This window comes from Megalobrama amblycephala, linkage group LG14, assembly GCF_018812025.1.
Source record: "Megalobrama amblycephala isolate DHTTF-2021 linkage group LG14, ASM1881202v1, whole genome shotgun sequence".
Classification (NCBI taxonomy): Eukaryota; Metazoa; Chordata; class Actinopteri; order Cypriniformes; family Xenocyprididae; genus Megalobrama; species Megalobrama amblycephala.
In genome coordinates, this window is record NC_063057.1 from 35,601,821 (window position 1) to 35,623,157 (window position 21,337).

The 21,337-nt window shown below is 36.6% G+C and overlaps 1 protein-coding gene across 3 annotated transcripts in view; it reads right to left on the reverse strand.

Annotated features, from left to right (window-relative positions):
* Positions 1-20,240, reverse strand: part of LOC125245016 — a 104,572-nt gene extending 84,332 nt beyond the window's left edge. Inside the window, exons 1-4 of one of the 3 annotated variants that reach the window (XM_048155440.1) lie at positions 19,756-20,240; positions 19,530-19,583; positions 19,307-19,438; positions 17,989-19,105 (exon numbers count right to left, since the gene is read on the reverse strand). In XM_048155440.1, the coding sequence (XP_048011397.1) occupies positions 18,819-19,105; positions 19,307-19,438; positions 19,530-19,583; positions 19,756-20,149 (867 nt within the window). In that variant the 5' untranslated portion in view covers positions 20,150-20,240 and the 3' untranslated portion in view covers positions 17,989-18,818. Of the gene's footprint in view, positions 1-17,988; positions 19,106-19,306; positions 19,439-19,529; positions 19,584-19,755 lie in introns of those variants that run through there. The other 2 variants (XM_048155441.1, XM_048155444.1) reach the window with 2 other exon arrangements.
* Between the last annotated feature and the right edge of the window lie 1,097 nt (positions 20,241-21,337).

Below are 21,337 nucleotides of genomic sequence, written 5' to 3' on the forward strand. Positions count from 1 at the left end.
GATTAAAATGTGCTGTTATTTGCTCAACGGGTTTAGGAAAATAAATGGAATCTGTTGTTGGAAAAACTCAGTAGTTGCAAGTTGCAGTTAATTGTTTGCATTCTGGTGTTATTAAAAACTTAAACAACTGACAGTCACATTAAGCTGATGTCTATACTGGTGTATTTGAATGGGGGGGGGGTCATGGGGGTCGTTAAGATTTTTCAGTGTTAAAATAGGGGTCTCTTGAAAAAAAGGTTGGGAACCACTGCTGTAGACGACGTGGATCAACTTGTCAGAAGGCATTCTGGATTTTTTGCGTTCGCGTACGGTGGCTCTGAATTGTCAAAACGTCTCTCAAAATGCGTGCCACGGATGCGAAAAACGCAGAAAATCGAACCTGATCCGAATATTTTTTTGACGGACGAAAGTTTTGGAGGCAGTGTGCAAACGCGATTGACATAACGTGAGGTTGAATTTATTTTTTAACGTGCGAAAGTTTCGCATGCGAATTTCGGACTCAGTGTGCAATGACCTTTACTGATTAAGCTTAATTTATATATGAATGAGTTTTTTAAGTGTGCAGTTATATAATTATCTTTTGTAATTAACATTGTGCTCTTGGAATGGCTGTATCTTGTGTTAATAAAAAAATAACGTTGAAAGGATGGTTCAGGGACATTATTCTAACCTTAACATAACATTTTAACATTAAAGAAAGTGGACATTTTAACGTTCTTGGATGTTACAAATCAACGTTCTTTGAACGTTGTATTGATAATAAAATTTAGGTGGTGAGAACGTTGCAGGAACGTTATGCTAACCTTAAAATAACGTTTTGCTAACATTAAAAAAACTGGACATTTTAACGTTCTTGGAACGTTACAAATCAACGTTCCTTGAACGTTGTATTGATAATTAAATGTAGGTGATAAGAACGTTGCAGGAACGTTATGCTAACCTTAAAATAACGTTTTGCTAACGTTAAAAAAACTGGACATTTTAACGTTCTTGTAACGTTATAAATAAACGTTCTTTTAACGTTACAAATCAACGTTGCAGGAACGTTATAAATCAACGTTCTTTGAACGTTGTATTGGTGGTGAAATTTAGGTGGAAAGAACGTTGCAGGAACGTTATGCTAACCTTAAAATAACGTTTTGCTAACATTAAAAAAACTGGACATTTTAACGTTCTTGGAACGTTACAAATCAACGTTCCTTGAACGTTGTATTGATAATTAAATGTAGGTGGTAAGAACGTTGCAGGAACGTTATGCTAACCTTAAAATAACGTTTTGCTAACGTTAAAAAAACTGGACATTTTAACGTTCTTGTAACGTTATAAATAAACGTTCTTTTAACGTTACAAATCAACGTTGCAGGAACGTTATAAATCAACGTTCTTTGAACGTTGTATTGGTGGTGAAATTTAGGTGGAAAGAACGTTGCAGGAACGTTATGCTAACCTTAAGATAACGTTCCAGCAACGTTAAACAAACTGGACATTTCCACGTTTTTAGAACATTTCAAATAACGTTCCCACAACCAAAAGAGAACGTTTGGAAAACGTTCTCAGAACATAATTTTGTTTGCTGGGTATCTAGTCAGATAATTTTATCTGTCTCACTCCGGATTAAGCATTTTATTCCGATAACATTATCTGTGATGATTGATATGTATATATGTATATATGTGTTTTCTTGTGTTTATGTTTTGTATGTAAAGCGATTTGAGCTCTGGAAAAGCGCTATATAAATTAAACATTATTATTATTATCTCTTAGAAAACTGTCAGTGTGGCTCTGCTTCTATCAACCATTAAATAACCATGAGTAAACACTCAACTAGATCCAGTTTTCTCTTTACAAAGAGGAAATTGCTTTATTTCAACTTTATTTCTATATAATTTGACTTTTGTGGCTCCAACAATTTTTTTTGTGTGTATATGAGCATGTTTTGAAAATGCTTGCTAAGACTGTGGCCACATATTTGAAGATTTTAAGCCCGATTTGAACCCCTGAGCGATTGGGGAATGCGACCAGATTGAAAGCTTGTCGCAAAAAATGTAATGTCCAAAAAATGATCTTGTGTGGTGTCATTACGAATATTTAACTGCTCCTGATCAAGACAGAGCATCCCTGATCTTAAATAATAAATACAAAACATGTTTGATTTTACAACTCTTGGTCGGGCTGCCTTTGACGTGATATCCGCGATAGCCAGTGAGAGCGAGCAGATGTTGCGTGCTTCCTTACTTACACTTGGCAGCCACAAACATGCCACAAAAGTGGAGTATTGAGAAAAAAGATCACCCATATTCTTTTTTTCTATATTTTTCCACTGTAATAAGTGCATTATGCATGTGATATGATTTTCATTTGCAGTGGGATATGTTTTAGATTTACCACCCATCACACGTGGACACATCTGACCTGTGTGTTCTGTAGAGCAGAGGACAGCAAATGCAAATATTAATATCTATCGTTTGCATTCTGCCTGGTATAATTTCTTCAGCTCTGCTATCTTGGATTTGTAAATTAGTTTCATCTAGAAAGTCATTAATTTGCTTTACTGTGTACAATCTAGAGTCGAAATACTGCTTTATTACTTTCTTTTCTTGTTAGTTCTTTTTCATTTACTGTCAGCAACCTGGAACAAGGTCATTATTTTGTCGAACATGTTGCTCAATTGTTTGCAAATTAGATGGCTTATCTGTGTTGGCTTAAGTGAGTTAAATGTTTGTCTAACATGCCCTTGCTCTCCACACAAGAAACATGTGATCCGAGCTAAAGATTGTGTAATCTTTGCCTTCATTTGTTTTCTTTACAGCCAAGTGGAGTGGATCTTGTTGTGCATTCAATATCTTGTGGTATATCACTGAAAAGACATAACATGCTTGATATCCGGATGTTTCAGACCGAGTGGAATCATTTTTATTGGTGCTGTTAAGCTGCCATATATTTTCAAGAACACCTTGAATAGTTTCGTTCTTAACCATGGTAACCACAAATTAACCATGGTTTTGCTACAATATAGTTTATGGTATTTGTAGTAAAATTATTGTTATACAAATAGTTGCCTATCAGTCTGACAAAAAAATCATAGTTAACACACTTTAACCATTAATTTTCGTAGCCTATGGGTTCACAATTGTTTGCAATGCAAGCAAGTTGCAATGAGTTATTTAGCTAACTTTTTATACATGCAAATAAAACTAGTGAATTATACAAATTTACAAAATAATCTCAGTGGGCGCGATGCCATTTTGTCTGATGACTGAAGCCTTTTAGTCTGAGGCATGACGCCTTTTCGTTGTACTGTCTTACAGCGTCTTTATTATTTTACAGGGGAGCAAAACCGATTCAAAAACTGGTTTCAAAGATGTATGTGTTTACTTTTGTTGAGTTACAGAGAAAGACTTTCTTAATACATATTCAGTAGGGTTATGTTTTCAACATAAGAGAGACAAATATGTGAATGTGAAGTGAAATATGATAAAATATACATGTGAAAAGCGTTCATTAATGTTGATTGTTATTGGATGAGAAATGCTCAAATGTGCGTTTGTAACTGGAAGTTATCTAGGACCAAATAGCGACATACATGTAATTGCATGAAGCAAAATGCTATATTCATTTGTGACAGTCTAAAAATGAGGTTAATGTCTCATGAATTTTATGGTGACGTAAAATACATGATGTTTGACTGAAAATCCTGTAAAAGGTGAATGTATTGTGTTTGACAGTAATATGTTACAGAACTGAAGACACAAATAACTTGTGAAAGGTCTTTATTGTAATGTAACTGTCTTTATTGAAAAATGTTGTTTTACAAAGAAGCAAATAATGGTTATTCTGTAAAGTTAATGAAAAAAGAAATGTGAAGTTCACACACTGAAAATAACTGCTCCAATAAATAATTTATTAAATAATGCAATGTTTCGACCAACAGGTCTTCATCAGGCAATAAACATGTGGCATACATTCAACTCTTCATAGACATCAGGTGTTCAGCTTAATATCAACCTGACTCAAGAAACAGGAGACACCTTGAGGCTCATGTGGGAGAAAAAAACATTACATATGTATACACACACACACACACACACACACACATATACATAAATAAAAAAAAAAACATTGAGGGGGGGTGATTATGAGAGGAAGCTGTTACAAAGATAAATACACCATCAGGGTTGAATGAGGATTTTGATATTAAAAGTTTTTTATAAGGATTTATTTAATTGCTATTTTTTAATAATTTAGATTTTGTTATTTTTATATCTGTATATGTACACACACTGATGTCCAACTGATGTCGAGAAAAAACATTGACATCAATTTGACGTCCAATTGCAACTGTTAATTCTTTTAAATCAAGGCTAAAGAATTTACTGTTTGCCTCTGCCTTTTATTAATTGGAATAATTATTAATTTATTACACTGCACTGTAACTTTTACTCTCCTGTTTTATCTTGTTTTTATTTTCAATTTAGCTCTTTTAAAGCATTTTCAAATGTCTTCTTATACTGTTTTATATTGACCTGTTGCTGTTATGTTTTATGTAAAGCCCTTTGAATTGCCTTGTTGAAATGTGCTAAACAAAATAAACTTGTATTGCCAAATTCAAAACTCATATTTGCATATGATAATGATCTAAATATTAACTAACAATAGGTTGAACAGGTTTCATTTTTAATCACTTGTATTTAGATAATTAGAGAGTTTAATGGCACAAGGAAACACTATACAGTACACATATTAATCTAACTACAACATGTTTTACTCTGAGTCTGCACTGTTACCCGATAAAATGTCACGGTTTCTACACATGATAACAAATAATGTATAAAGAGTCAAAAAAACATGCACAGACAAATCCAAATAAAACCCTGTGGCTCGTGACGACACATTGATGTCCTAAGACACGAAACGATCGGTTTGTGTGAGAAACCGAACAGTATTTATATCATTTTTTTCCTCTAATACACCACTATGTCCAACTGCCTCGAGCATCCAGTTGGTGAGGTCTGAAAACGTGCTCTGATGCTGGAAGTGATGTCTCGCATGTATACTTCAACGAGTGTGAGAGATCACTTCCGTTATCAGAATGCGTTCAGACCTCACACACCGGATGCTCAACATTTCACATGCGCAGGTAATTCAATTTCGTTTTCTTTGGCAGCGCAGCATCCAGTGGCTATTCATGCTTGCTAGTGTGGAAGATAAAATTCTCCTGACCTTTTACAATCAGTGTCCATTGCTTTGGAACACTGGGAGAAAACACAGATATTAGACAAAAGATGGGCTCTCTCCTGCCTGTGTCCTACGTTCCTCTCAAAGCGGGATACGTCAAAACATTTATCTTTGTGGGGGAATATAATTAAACTTGGCTTACTTCCAAAACTTTGTAATTTCTATTGCTTTCCATGTTCAAGGACTTTGCCTATTGTTTTAACGTTTGAGTCACATCAAAAGCGTAATTTTTGATTGTTAATTCCTATATAACTTTCAGCATAACTGACGATAGTTGGCCCTTTACTACTAGGAGAAAAAAAGGTCAATGTTTTGTTGCACTTTTCCAAAAACAACAAATTCTGAAAGTTAGCTATCAGTTTCAATGCAATACTGTCACGTTTTCTTTTTGTCTATAGTTTGCTTTTGATCGGTTTTCATGTCCTACCTGTCCTCAGTTTCTTTGGCTACGCTTACACTGCAGGTAAATGTGGCCGAAATCAGATTTTTTTTTTGCCCACATGTGACTCATACAGTATCTGTTTCCCCATGACAGTGTGAACAGTATAAACCACATGGAATCTGATCTTTTCAATTCTGATTTGTGCCACTTTCATGTGTGGTACTAAATCCGATACAGGTCAGATGTTTTGTAATGTGACCGCAGTGTGAACAGCCATATCGGAACAGTCTTTAACGCCTTGAACTTGCAGTTTGATGTGTCCAAGAATGCATTAAATCGAAACGGTTAAATTAAAACTAAATTAAATCAAAACAGACTTATGATTTTATTTTATTTTTTTAGATTTATTTTTGGCGTTTTTGCCTTTATTATGATAGGACAGTGATCAAACAGGAAGCGAGGTGGGAGAGAGAGAGAGGGGGACGGGATCGGGAAAGGACCACGAGCCGGGAGTCGAACTCGGGTCGCCAGAAACGCATTGGCGCTACATGTCGGCGCGCTGCCCATGAGGCCATCGGCGCCGACAGACTTATGATTTTATGACATTTTATTTATGTAGATACAGAAATTTTGTATTTTATTTTACTTTTCTTTTTGTCAGCGTTGAAAACTCCAACAGTCTTCCTTAATTTGACAGACATATTGCTCATTTTTTCCTCATCCTTGTGATGCATCTTTGAACTATGGATAAACGGTGCTTTAACAGAAGCAACAACACGAACACGGACGCTGCGTATAGGCTAATTCTGTCATGTGACAGCACATTTACCCCTTTTCTCAATTTTTGTTTTCCAAAGTCATTTGTGTGAAATAAGTGAAAAAGATTGTATCGAAGTTTGAGACATTTTAGTTATATATAACATTTTTAAACGCTAAACCTTTTTTCGCAAAAAAAGCCTTGGATGGAAACCTGGTTATTGTCTTTATTTTTCATATTGCCTGCGCATAATTTTGCTGGCTTCTGAGATAGATCACACTATAAATAAATGCGTAATCACTTACTTTAATGCCCTCCTTGTTTACTTCTGTTGTGTGTGTTGCCAAGTCTGTGATTTTCCTGCATAATTGGGTTACTTTTTCACTGTTGTTTTGCAACTCCGTGGGTTGAAGCGACCGTACTTACCTGATATTTTACCCCCAGAATGCCCTAAATAATAATAACTGACATGATCCATGATAACATGATATTTTTAGTGATATTTGTGAATTGTCTTTCTAAATGTTTCATTAGCATGTTGCTAATGTACTGTTAAATGTGGTTAAAGTTACCATTGTTTCTTACTGTATTCACAGAGACAAGACTGTCGTTATTTTCATTTTTAAAGGTGCCCTAGAACATGCTGTTCGAGCATGCTGCATGCATACATCAGATCATGTAAGTATAGTATTTATTTGGATGTATTACATTTGATTCTGAATGAGTTTGAGGCTTTGCTGCGTGGCTAAAGCTAACATTACACAGTGATGGAGAGATTTATAAAGAATGAAGTTGTGTTTATGCATTATACAGACTGCAAGTGTTTAAAAATGAAAATAGCGACGGCTCTCTTGTCTCCGTGAATACAGTAATAAACGATGGTAACTTTAACCACATTTAACAGTACATTAGCAACATGCTAATGAAACATTTAGAAAGACAATTCACAAATGTGACCTGATCCAGCAAAATGAGTCACAGTGACCCAAATTTCAAAATTGAGATTTTGGTATCAATGGAAAGATGAGACAATAAGCTTTAAAATTATATCCTAGTCAAAGTCATACCTTGAATGGTTTTAAAGATATACCCATTTTAATTATGGTCGTCTGCCCTCTTTTTCCAATTGAAAACCTGAGAAAATCGCTTTTAAAGTTTTTTGCCCGTTTTTTTGTTGATATCTTTCAAAATCCATTGCATTTAAAGGATAAACTATTTATTTTACAGCTTAATTTGACCAAAGACATTTTTTTTATATATATAAATGCTATTAAACCAGGCTGAAGCTCAAATTATTTTAAAGTATTTATTTGAATTAACCCTTTCCACAATTAACCTGAAGGCTTTTTTAGAGGTTTTTTTTTTTTTTTCCTGAGCGACACACACAAAAGTAAAGACTCATAACTCCAAAACTCTAGCAAGGAGAGTCAAAAGGTAGGTATCATTTGATAGAAAACATTTAAAATTTTAAGAAAATATAAATTACATTACATTTGGACATTTTCTTGCTGAGAAACAGCTGATAAAAGACAAAATATATATATAATTTTTAAAAATAATTTTTCTTTTTTTTATTTGACATGGGATAACTCAGGAACACAATAAGATCGCTAAAAAATTCTTTTTTGGTGATGCTCTACTATATGTGAGCTGCATCTGGTTCAAATTTCGTGGTAATAGCATAAAGAATTAGCCTGACGTGGTCATACTCAATTCTAGTTCGAATATGAGTCTGATACTGCTCCATTGGGCTTTGATTATGGGGGCGTATTTCAACCGATCCAGGAAAGACCTCAATTCGATAGACCTACAACCAATCAGAGCTACAGAGTAAGTGACGGATGTTGAGCGACGCATAGTTGTCAACAGAACTCTGCTTAGCGACCATCGGGGCCAGCTGATAAATCAAACTTCTGCCGAACCCCGTAGGAAGGACGGCAAAGACATCTTTCCCATCGACAAATGCCTTGATCGCGGTCCTCTGTTCCTCTTTTAAAATTAATGCGCTGTCGATATCTTCTATAACGGACGCGATGGCGGAATCTACACATCTCAGTTCTTCAACAGCCATCATTGTTGTAAACTAATTGACCTTTCGCAAAGACCCGCCCCCTTAGTTACTGTTGCTTTGTCCGACAAGCCGTGGCGCTGTCACGCCACACAGAGTGGAAAATACATTGCGGAGCAAAGAGGAAACTGACAACACATCGACAGACGAGACAGAGCAGGTTACTTATGATATTAAACAAAGTCCCAGCTTTCAAACTGTGTAGTTATTAAAAAAATTCAAACAATAAAAACCGTTTTGTGGCTCTTTAATGTGTCGTGACCATGATCGTGACAGATTGCTGTAGCGCCTCAGCTCAAGAGGCTCGTGAACCGATCATCTCTTCCTACTAGTCCATTTATAGCATCAAATAAACATGAATGAACATGAGAATGAATGTTGTTTCAAACGCAGAAAGACGTCAATATGCACAATTTTTCAAGTTTAACTCCACCGAGGTTAATCTTCTAACTACTGACTGCTTTGTCGGACAAAATGGCGGATGCGGCGTTCTGATTGGTTAGATCGCTTGTCAATCAAACTCCCCAAGCGCTCTTTGATGACGTGGCTGATTACGTTTCTGGTGATAATCTGTCAATCATCGCCCTGACAATGTGATTGGTCCGAACAGTTTCTGTTCGGGCATAATTACTCCTCTACGGATCGAGTCCAGACCGAACTCCCCGACCTCAAAATGTTATGGGCGGGGCTAAGTTCGGCTGGCATCCAGGCTAATAAAGAATAGTTTGAAAAATTATTGTTCGTTTTTTCCGTAGCCAGGTGGCGCCAACGGGCGGTAAACTCCGGTTTAGAGGTGCTTCTCAGCACTCGTTAGGAGTTTTTCAAAATGGTTAGATGCATTAAAAAGATGAGATTCTAAGCTTTAAAATGATATCTATTTTGTGTTATTCCACGTTGGAAAACGAACATGGATGGGTCCGGGATCATTGGATACACACTGCATCCCGGAGAGATGAGAGACATGTTTTTAGCCAAGTATGTTAAATCATTCCGTGAGTAATATCTTGTGATCAACGCAATATATTATATTGATTTTGGATTCATTTTAATCTTGAGAATCTGCTTTAAATATTGATGTGCGATTTTTATGATCTGTGCATTTTTCATGAAGTTATGAGCACGTGAAATATACATAGGCCTACCTGTATTCAGTTAGCTGCTGTGCTATTTTTGTTGTAAACGCATATTACTCAGACTCATTAGAGGGTGAAAACAACGCAACAGAAGCATGTTGGAGGCTTGATATGAAAAGTTTAAAGTCTTTGGTTTTGTATGCAAAAATATTTTTTTTGCTACCTATATGGATTCAAATTGTATTGGCTTTTAAAGAGAGACACGCAAATGGGAGTTTTATTTTATAAGGCGCGCTAGTCTGACAGGAGGATGGCTGGACAGATCGCGTGCCTGTCAGTCGAAACGGGGCTTCCCATTGTTAAAAATCACCGTTTAGGTCAGTGTGTTTACATTTCTAAGCTGTTTGATTGGTTCTATACAACGTATAACACCATATTTGTAGAGCAGAGATAATGACGTTTCAGGGGATACCGGGAAATGCTCATAAGTGATTGAGAGGAGTTGAGAAGTTCATTTCCAGCGAATTTAGTAAAACCATGTCAAATTTAATAGCCATTTAAATACCTTTACTCAATTATCTGGACTACGAAACTTTGGGAGATTATTTTTGAAAGTCTGTTCTTTGAAATTAGCTTTAAAAAAAAAAAATCGATTTTTTCATTGTTTTTCCACATTATCGACCCATATCTTAAAATAGAACGTTGCGACTTCCGACTCATTTCGCCAGATCGGGTCACAAATATCACTAAAAATATCATGTTATCATGGATCATGTCAGTTATTATCGCTCCATCTGCCATTTTTCGCTATTGTTCTTGCTTGCTTACCTAGTCTGATGATTCAGCTGTGCACATCCAGACGTTAATACTGGCTGCCCTTGTCTAATGCCTCGATCATGGGCTGGCATATGCCAATATTGTTGAGATTCGCCTGTTCTTCGGAGGTCTTTTAAACCAATGAGATTTATATAAGAAGGAGGAAACAATGGAGTTTGAAACTCAGTGTATGTCTTTTCCATGTGCTGAACTCTTGTTATTCAGCTATGCCAATATAAATTCAATATTTAATTCTAGGGCACCTTTAAACACTTGCAGTCTGTATAATTCATAAACACAACATCATTCTTTATAAATCTCTCCAACAGTGTGAAATGTTAGCTTTAGCCACAGAGCACCATCAAACTCATTCAGAATCAAATGTAAACATCCAAATAAATACCATACTTGCGCGATTAGACATGTTGCATGACGAACACTTTGTAAAGATCCATTTTGAGGGTTATATTAGCTGTGTGAACTTTGTTTATGTTGTTTAAGGCAGACGCGAGCTCGGGGGCAGAGAGCGTGAGCAATTAAAGGGGCAGCAGCCTGAATCGGCGCATATTTAATGATGCCCCAAAATAGGCAGTTAAAAAATTAATAAAAAAAAATCTATGGGGTATTTTGAGCTGAAACTTCACAGACACATTCAGGGGACACCTTAGACTTATATTACATCTTTTGAAAACACGTTCTACGGCACCTTTAAGTCACTTACATTTTAGGAGCAATAGTGACCGTTTTTCTTCTATTTCAGCAATAAAAATATAGTTACAAACATCAGAACCACATCCTCTCACAGCACTTAACACTCAGTAGTGTCACATTACTGAATGATTCAACATTTTGAAAAAAATCGGTTGAGTCAAATTTTCAGTGCCCATTCATAAACGACTTCCTTATTCTGGAATAAATCAGCTGTTTGAATGAATCATTTTACAGAATTAATCAATGACTCACTCATTACACGGTCATTTGCCGCCACCTACTGGTGGCAATTGTTAAACTTTGGGCCAAATACAATCCAATATACATACGTTTATGTCATTGTAAAGCCTATTTTTTTGCTGTTTGCAACAAGCCAAAGCACATTACTGTATGTTGTTCGGGAAGACCAATCCTCTTGTGTAAATAAACAAGCCAATGCACATTGGCATGCAAGGAAATAAAGCTTACCATTTAATGCTTTTGTAGTTTTTTCAGTGTACTTGATTTAATTTTTCAATTGTTTCTTTCAACAGATTGATGCATCTGTAATACCACTGATGTCAGAGACAGAGCTAGCCAAACACATTCCCTGTTACTGGGACAGAGTGGCAACTGTGGCAATCATTCCCTGGAAAATACAGACAGCTAAAGTAACTTGTTTGAGAGATTAAAGAAATGAGTATGTACTACAAGTGGCCAAGAAGAACACCGACAACAGATTTCCAAAAAATATGCTGGAAATATGCTCATCAACATCGTTTCGTCTGAAGAACATGTGGATGTCACGCATGATCACATTCTCTGTTCGCATCTTATAATTCGTGGACATTTTGCGGCACACTCAGGGTTGCTGTTAGTGTGTTCTGCCTTGAGCAAGATGATTCTATGTGAAAATCCATCTGTCCACCCTTTAATACAGATTCCATGTGGTTTGAGTTTATCATAAGAATCTACATGCCAAATATAATTGGGTCCTTGAGAAAAGTTTTGCCGACATGAACTTTCTGGATCAAGCTCTTTTAAAATCATTCGAACATCCTCTTTTTCTGCACGTATATCATTTTCCAGGCATTTTGTACGCATCCAGCGGTATCCGTGGAGGCGTCCTGGACATAAGAAGTCATGGGCATGAGAAACGGATGTCGTTCCCTCAACATAGGATCTCGAGGTCACAACTTTACATCACATGGACAAAACATAAGGATGTCATTATACCTCGCCAAAACGATCCCGTGGCCATGACTTGTCACATTCCCTAGAGTAAATATGTCATGGCCATGATAAAACTAAGTGAACCGAACATGTCATGAGTAAGGTATGGTGACCTGAAGGGGACATCACAGTTGTTGAAATCTGAATGCAAAAAAAGTTTATTATTTATATGAAATGTTACTGCATTTATTTTGAATTTATTACCAACATACATGGATAAATCAGATATGAGCAATTTAGAAAATAACAAAAAATATTAAAAACATTTTTTTCCTAAGATACGCCATCTCAGTATGTAAATTATAATAAAATTATTGCTAACCATTTCTCTCTCAATTGAAAGTGTTGGGAGTAACACATTACAACAGTAATATATTACTTTTTGCTGTAATACAGTAATACAATGCATTACTAATAAAATTTGGGTAATATTATACTCATTACAATCTCAGTAATGCACGTTACAACAATGCATTTTAACCTGAAATTAATTTGTTAGTTTTTTAACCTGAAATTAGGTGTTTTATTTTTTACCAACACCGCAAGACATTCCAGCACTACAGACAAAAATCTGCGGGTAAAATATGAGATGCAGGGACGGACTGGGACTAAAAAACGGCCCTGGACTTTGACTAGGCCCGGCCCAAAGCAATCGCCGTGCGGAAACTCGACAACAATAACGCCTGGCATGAGTGTCACAAGACTTTATTTGTGGCTCATGATACTATACCATCCAAATTATAGCAATAGCACTGATGTTGACTAGATGTTGTGTTAAAAGCATATTATTCTAGATTAACTTGAATACTCATATAGCAGGGGTCTCAAACTCAAATTGTCGGGGGGCCATTTCTGTGATTGACACCTCATAGGAGGGCCATATTAACCTTCAAGCACAAGAAAGCGCAACATTTCAGAAAATTTACTTTCCTTTGCATTATTTCTCATTTACTTCAAATTTCATTAGGCCTACTAAAATATTTTTATACCTATACTATCTTATTTACCATACTAAATGTAAACAGCAGTGTGTCTCTCATTGTTACAGAGTGTAATATGATTATAAACTCAGCAAAAAAAGAAACGTCCTCTGACTTTCAACTGTTTTTACTTTCAGTAAACTTAATGTGTAAATATTTGTATGAACACTAAAAGAGTCAACACCATAAGACATAAACTAAAAATGTTTGACAATGTGTCTCTGAATGAAGGGAGGCTCAAAATCAAAAGTACCAGTCAGTATCTGGTGTGGCCACCAGCTGCTTGAAGTACTGCAGTGCATCTCCTCCTCATGGACTGGACCAGATTTGTCAGATCTTGCTGTGAGATGTTACCCCACTCTTCCACCAAGACACCTGCAAGTTCCTGGACATCCTGTACCTGTCACGCAGCTGTGATATTCGGATGTACCGATCCTGTGCAGGTGTTGTTACACGTGGTCTTCCACTGCGAGGATGATCAGCTGTCCTTCCTGTCTCCCTGTAGCGCTGTCTCAGGCGTCTCACAGTGCGGACATGGCAATTTATTGCCCTAGCCACATCAGCAGTCCTCATGCCTCCCTGCAGCATGCCTAATGCACGTTCACGCAGATGAGCAGGGACCCTGGGCATCTTTCTTTGGGTGTTTTTCACAGTCGGTAGACAAGTCTCTTTAGTGTCCTGCGTTTTTAGAACTGTGACCTTAAATGCCTACTTTTTGTAAGCTGTTAAGGTCTTAACGACCATTCCACAGGTGCATGTTAATTAATTGATTATGGTTAATTGAACATGCATGGAAAACATTGTTTAAACCCTTTACAATGAAGATCTGTAAAGTTATTTGGATTTTTACAACATTATTGTTGAAATGCACAGTCCTGAAAAAGGGACGTTTCTTTTTTTGCTGAGTATATAATACTATTACTAATATAAAACTACTAATAAACTAATATAATACTACTAGCTAATATAATACTATTAATTGAAATAGTCTGGTGCGACTTCTCACATCCAACATGGTGCATGGAATAAAAAAAATCAGTAATTTAGAAACAAAACCAGCTACACTTGTGGCATGGAGGGATCAGAAATAAACCAAAAACTGGAGCTATATATCAACTTTATTTTGCCAAATAATAAAAATCTCTCATTGTTACATACATTATTACTTTTTAACATCTAGTGGAAGTATTTTCCCTTTCTTTATGTTAGCTTAAATAACATTAAAATCTTGCACTGAACAACACTGTACTGAACAAATACAATCCCTGAATACATTTGTACACTCTTCTGTTTCTTGACAGACACCTGCAGCGCTTCTGCTCACACACCTGAGCCACATTTGTCCAAGATGCTGTTTGAGCATCGGTAATGTTTAATGGTTTTATCGGACGCGTTTCGGTGGTTTAAATCAACGCTCGTGACTTAAAGTCAAGTGCTTTTACTGTAATTTAGGCAAGCGCGCTCATAATAGAAACGATTGAGAGCGCGGCTCATGGTTGCATAGCAACGACTGACGTTGGCATCCAACTTAAAGGTGGGGGTGGGGGGTATACCAACCGCAGCGCAGTTTCCCAGTCAGACGTCACTCGTTGTTCGGTGTTTGTTGGGGCGGTGTGAACATGACAGTTTTTTCTCATAGAATTCTAAATCCAACGGCCAACTTGTTCGTTGGCGTTTGTTGGTGTTTGTTGGCCGTCGTCGGGGCGGTGTGAATTGGCCTTTAAGTTTCATAACTTTATATTTACATTGAAATTAAACCCTGTACTAACTAGAGTCCTGCTTTTGTACGTTTGACTGAACTGTTTGCTTGTGTTTATTGCCTATTTTACTTCTTATACTGTTATAATGGCTATTGTTGGCTATTTAAATGTTATTTTTCAATAAATAATATTTTATATAAATAACATTCCATATTTTTTGTTATTGAGAAGAGTCCATTAGTGATTTCGACATCAGTGAAATTTACATTAATACTCCATGAGATGGCATCAAAGACTGTCTTTATGATTGAGTCAGTCAGTCGCAAAGACTTTTATATTGAAATGGACTGAAACAAGGAAACATCTTACTAGACGCAACTGACAAATGCAATGACTAGCGCTGTTATGGGAATGTCTTAAATGTTTAAAAGGACAAAGACAAAGATATTGCTTTCCTCAGCGGACATTCAAACTGATTTTGTGATTATGAATATAAGATTGACCTGAAGAATATAAGCTAGATGCAGGTAATACGCTCGTTCCTTTATTACTATTACTCCTTTATTACGAGTACTGACTACTCATGTCATATTGCTCATATTTCAAACATGAAATAAACTTAAAATTATTACGCACTATTGCCACTTGTTAGTTAACTAATTACTGTTAAAGCAATAGCCTATAACAAATACATCTACTAATGTAAACTTTTAAAGGTGACATACATGGAAACGACGTATGTATCAGACGTGTTGTAAGGCAATGTTCCTGGAAACAGCCTATGTATAAGACGGCATCCATGGAAATAACATATGTATCAGGCGTCTTGTAAGGCGACGTTGCCGTCAAGTATACGTTTATACAGTGATGTCACCGTGACGTTGCTGCCGGTCAGTCAGCTGCAGTCCGTATAAATCTCATTCAGAAATCGACATGGACTGATGCCGACAGAAGGGAAGACTGCTCCTTCTCCTGGGTAGCTTTAGAAGTGGCACATTTTGACTCTCGAAGTCCTGGAGTTTGTGCTCATTTGGACTCTGTGGTGTTTGCAGTGCAGTTTGATGTGGGTTGCTTGGTGTGCTGTTCCATGAGGTACTTCTTTGGTTGCTGTATTTTTACTCTACTGCTCCTGCTGCTGTGTGGGGAAAAATCATCCCTTTCTTACAAATGAAGCTCAAGAGTTCTGAAGTTCCAGAAGTCAAAATGACACTTTATTGAGCAAATCAACAAAGCCAAGATATCTGCAGGAGATCTGAATGTCTTTGTTTGAGTCCCCATCTTTATACCTTTTTCTTATCAGCTGCCCTAGAATCAAAAATTGAATTTACCTTGGCATAGTTGAATAACAAGAGTTCAGTACATGGAAATGACATACGTTGAGTTTCAAACTCCATTGTTTCCTCCTTCTTTGTAAATCTCATTTGTTTAAAAGACCTCCGGAAAACAGGCAAATCTCAACACAACACCGACTGTTACGTAACAGACGGGATCATTATATGTACGCCCCCAATATTTGCATATGCCAGCTCATGATCAAGGCATTAGACAAGGGCAGGCAGTATTAACGTCTAGATCTGTGCACAGCTGAATCAACAGACTAGGTAAGCAAGCAAGAACAATAGCGAAAAATGGCAGATGGAGCAATAATAACTGACATGATCCATGATAACATGATATTTTTAGTGATATTTGTGAATTGTCTTTCTAAATGTTTCGTTAGCATGTTGCTAATGTACTGTTAAATGTGGTTAAAGTTACCATCCTTTCTTACTGTATTCACGGAGACAAGAGCCATCGCTATTTTCATTTTTAAACACTTGCAGTCTGTATAATTCATAAACATCTTCATTCATTATAAATCTCTCCAACAGTGTAGCATTAGCCGTTAGCCATGGAGCACAGCTTTAAACTCATTCAGAATCAAATGTAAACATCCAAATAAATACTTTACTCACATGATCCAACGCTGCGACGCATTCATGCAGTATGCATGACGAACACTTTGTAAAGATCCATTTGAGGGTTATATTAGCTGTGTGAACTTTGTAAATGCACCGTTTTATAGTCAAGAGCCTGGGGGTGCAGGGAGCGTGAGATTTAAAGGGGCCGCAGCCTGAATCGGTGCATAGTTAATGATGCCCCAAAATAGGCAGTTAAAAAAATTAATTAAAAATATCTATGGGGTATTTTGAGCTGAAACTTCACAGACACATTCAGGGGACACCTTAGACTTATATTACATCTTGTAAAAAAAACATTCTAGAGCACCTTTAACCAATGATTATACAGCTCAATCGCCACACCTGCTTCCCAACATTGAACCCCACTCCCCTTGTGTTTCATTTAATTGTGGAATTCTACTAATTAGTCTGTTTTCAAAACATAGCCTTTAATTTGGGCCTTACTCAGCATTTCTCAAAGACACTTGCTCACTCTTAGAGATAAGGCATCTCCATGTGACACACACATCTGGACAGTAACCCTTTGATCTCCACAGCCACTTGTTGTTTGATGGAATCATGTGATTTCACAGCTACTGCCATTGAGCCACAACATACTCACAGTGGGCTCTCAAATCCTTCTGGCTTTTAATTACTTCCACAGGTTCACAATGCTACTTCTACAATCGTTTACTGTATATTGAATGAAAATATTCTGATACTGCTTGGACTTTTGGTCAGATAATTATATATTTCTCACTTGATTCAGATGTATTTGATTCAGATACCGTGATTGTCTGTGATGTTTGATATGTATTGTATACTGTATTGTTTCTTGTATTTTTCAGTTTTTCTTACAGTTTTTGCCTGTTGCTTGAACAAATTTTGCAAAACTTCGCTCATTGTGCCAAAACTCTACACACAAGTAAACAAGACACAACACTGGGAAATATACCATTCACATCTGTGTCGAATTGAAACTCTACTATCAAAACCTAACATTCCTTTGTCAAAATGTAACTCTGATGACAAAATGATACACACTTGCATCATATGAATACACTTTCAGATCAGCAGCAACACACTAGTCTACTTTATATAAAACACTGCAGTCTTTAATTTTCATTGTTTTTATTCAGTTCATCAGTTAGCATTCTGTGAGGCTCAATGCAACACTTTTTTTTGTTCTGGGTTTTTTTTTCCAACAAAGGTTTTCACAACAACCAAAAATGAAAGTACTGAAAGGTTACAAATGACAACTCAATACTGCACATCACAGTACTATACTTTACAGTACAGTAAAGTAAATGCAGTAACGCAAAAATAATACAAATATTAAACAAAATACACTACTGTAAATACAGGAAAACAGGCCAATTATGCATGGGTGGGATTATAGATCCTGCCGTCTGTTTGGGTCTGGCCACATGATCCAGCACCATTGCTCTAATATCATCTGAAATATTGTTCCGTGCATAGCCATGTTGACCATGTCCTACTCCTCTATCTCTTTGTCTTCCTCTTCCTCTGCCTCCACCTCTTGCTCTCCATACTTGCAAAGTTCTCAAAATGGCTTAACTGAGGCCTTTTTGTAGCTGGTTGATTGGTGTTCAGTTTTGTAAGTATAGTGTTCAAGCAATGGGCAAAAACTGTAATTCATGTTTTGATTTGTAAAGCACTTTGAGCTCTGGAAAGGCATTATATAAATTAAACTTTTTATTATTATTATTATTGTTGGTCCTGTTCGTCTCAGTGTTAAAACTCTTTATACAAACTTGCATGTATATACATCTCAGACTTTTATACAGTAATCTATTGCAGATTTCAAACACACATTAGTCCTCATTAATACAGGTTCACATGTTAATAATTCTTCATCATTTTCATCTTAAATCATACACTGAAGGTTCAGAATTATTGGAATCACATTCTGCAAAGCTCCTGTTATCTTAAGGGAAACAGTAGATAACCACTGAAAGTGTTGTGGTTATTCTGGCTATCTATTATCCTCGTGCCAGACCAAAGTCTCACATAGACAACATCTCCAACCTCCAGGATCAACACAACTCCATTTGAGGCGTTTAACCGATCCTGATCCTGAGGCTGAATATCATATGCTGTAACCACCTGCTTTCCATTCTTAAAAATGGCTGCAGCTGCTGTAATTCCACCATGACCATATGCAGAGATTTTGAACATGTACGCTCCTTTCAGTGGGGCTGTGAAAATACCTAAATCAAATAACGAGATACAAAATCAGCCGTTTCCTGTATGATTGCTTAATTACCAAACACACTGTGTAATAGTTTTGAAAGATGGCAGATCATTTAATTCTCTTATCCACATTACACAACTGCAGAGAGGTCTGAATGGAGCAGAAGGTTTTCATTACTATAAACTGAGTTTTATGACTCCATTTCATTGATAATTACCTGTAATTGGGTTGTAGGCGTTCCCTATGTTTGTGATGACGTTCTTGTAGGTTAGTGTGGTTTCAGTGGTAAAAGGACCAATATATTCAATGCCAGATTCTGTCATTGAAGCTGAAAAAGCTATTTCTCTGTCTGTTAAAAACATAAGCAATATTGTGATATATTACTGTATTACACTGAGAATGAATACACTGAATTTAACATCATTCAAGCACACTTTCACCTCTATTTTCCTTTCTCAACTCCTCCACATGACTCTGAGTAAGATTTGACATTTCTGGAGGAATAAAGAATCTGTTAAATGACATTTACACTGATTATTGTAATAGATAACACAAATTACACAGTATACACTCAACTTTACACTAACATTTACACTATACAATGTATTGCATTGGTGTTTTACTTTGGGGATCATTGATAAAAGAGTGAATGTTTTGGTGAAGTACCTTCATTTTTCTTGTTCAGCTCTTCCAGGATAAATGTCTGTTGTTCCCTCAGTTGCGTCTCTAAAGCTCTGATGTTTACTTTCTGCTCTGTAACGGTGGCGGTCAGTTCTCTGATCTTTTCTTTCTGCTCTGTAACGGTGGCGGTCAGTTCTCTGATGTTTTCTTTCTGCTCTGTAACGGTGGCGGTCAGTTCTCTGATGTTTCCTTTCTGCTCTGTAACGGTGGCGGTCAGTTCTCTCAGTGCTGCATGGATGTCAGGGATGCCCAGATTGCAGTATTGTTGTCTGTCAGTTGAAGCTTCAGCTCTCAAAGTGTCGAGTCCTCCATCTACCTGCTGCTGGACGACAAACACAAAGGTTTCCAACAGCAGCAGTATACATACTAAAGCCTTCATTCTTCACTGATGTTTGTTTCCAGCTCTTGCTCTGTCATCCTCACAGCCTCTCATGTTCCTTTTATAGTGTCCTGATTTACTGTCTTCAGTACTTGATTTACATTGATGCAGATAAATAAGTAACTCAAGTTAACTGTTAATCATTAGTGGGATGTTTGGGGTTCAGTAGATGTTTAACTCTATTCACAACATTTGTGGAACAATGTTGATCTCAACAGAAAACAACTTTGACTCAAAAGTGACTTTTTATTATTATTAATTTTATTTGTATTTGTATTATATATAAAAAAATGATAGATCAGCGTTTGGCATCCTTATTGGATGAGGAGGGATGATCAGATATATTTGATACATTGTCGGATCAGGATAAAATATCACAATTTAATAGTATTTATGGCACCTTATTTAATAAAACAGGCTGTGTGACTATGAGGAATGATTACCAAAATGTACATCCATATGCAAGTTTGAGTGTCTTTATTTAAATAATAATAAAAAAAAAAATTGTACGTAAATTTACACAGACAAAATTAAAAAGTGACATTTACACACAATGTTTAAGCCTTGTGGCTATACTATTGAAACAGTGTGTATTTAAACATTTACTGCTTGGCCCATTTACATCAATTGTAAGTGTGCCTGACATTTTTTAACTAAAGAACGATTTAACATTTATTTCTGTGGTGATGGACATCATAAAAAATAGCAGTCGTTTTGATGGCTCGCCAATGTATTAGATTTCTCCAGTCTAACACATAAAATAAGTAAGCTTGACCAGAGTTCTTGCGGGAAGAAGAATTTATTGAAAGTAGTAATGTAGCACAGTACTTCAGCAGCGATGTCAGCATCTCAGCCTTCAAAAGATCTTAACCCAAAGTTCTGTCTGTGGGACAGCACTTTATACATGAAGACAAAACGGCTACAAACAATAGAAAACAGTTAGGACCTCCCACAGGAGATCGATCTACCCTGCAATCTGATCTGAGCAATGCTGTTTCTTTGTCATTCACAGCCATCAGTTTCTGTGGGCCATACGTCTGTATGGGCCATTTGGTTCACACCTTTACAGACACAGATAGAGCTGACTGCATCTGAGGTACAGTCAAAATGTAAATGCATCTAAGTCAAGTCACCTTTATTTATTTATATAGCGCTTTTTACAATGCAGATTGTGTCAAAGCAGCTTTA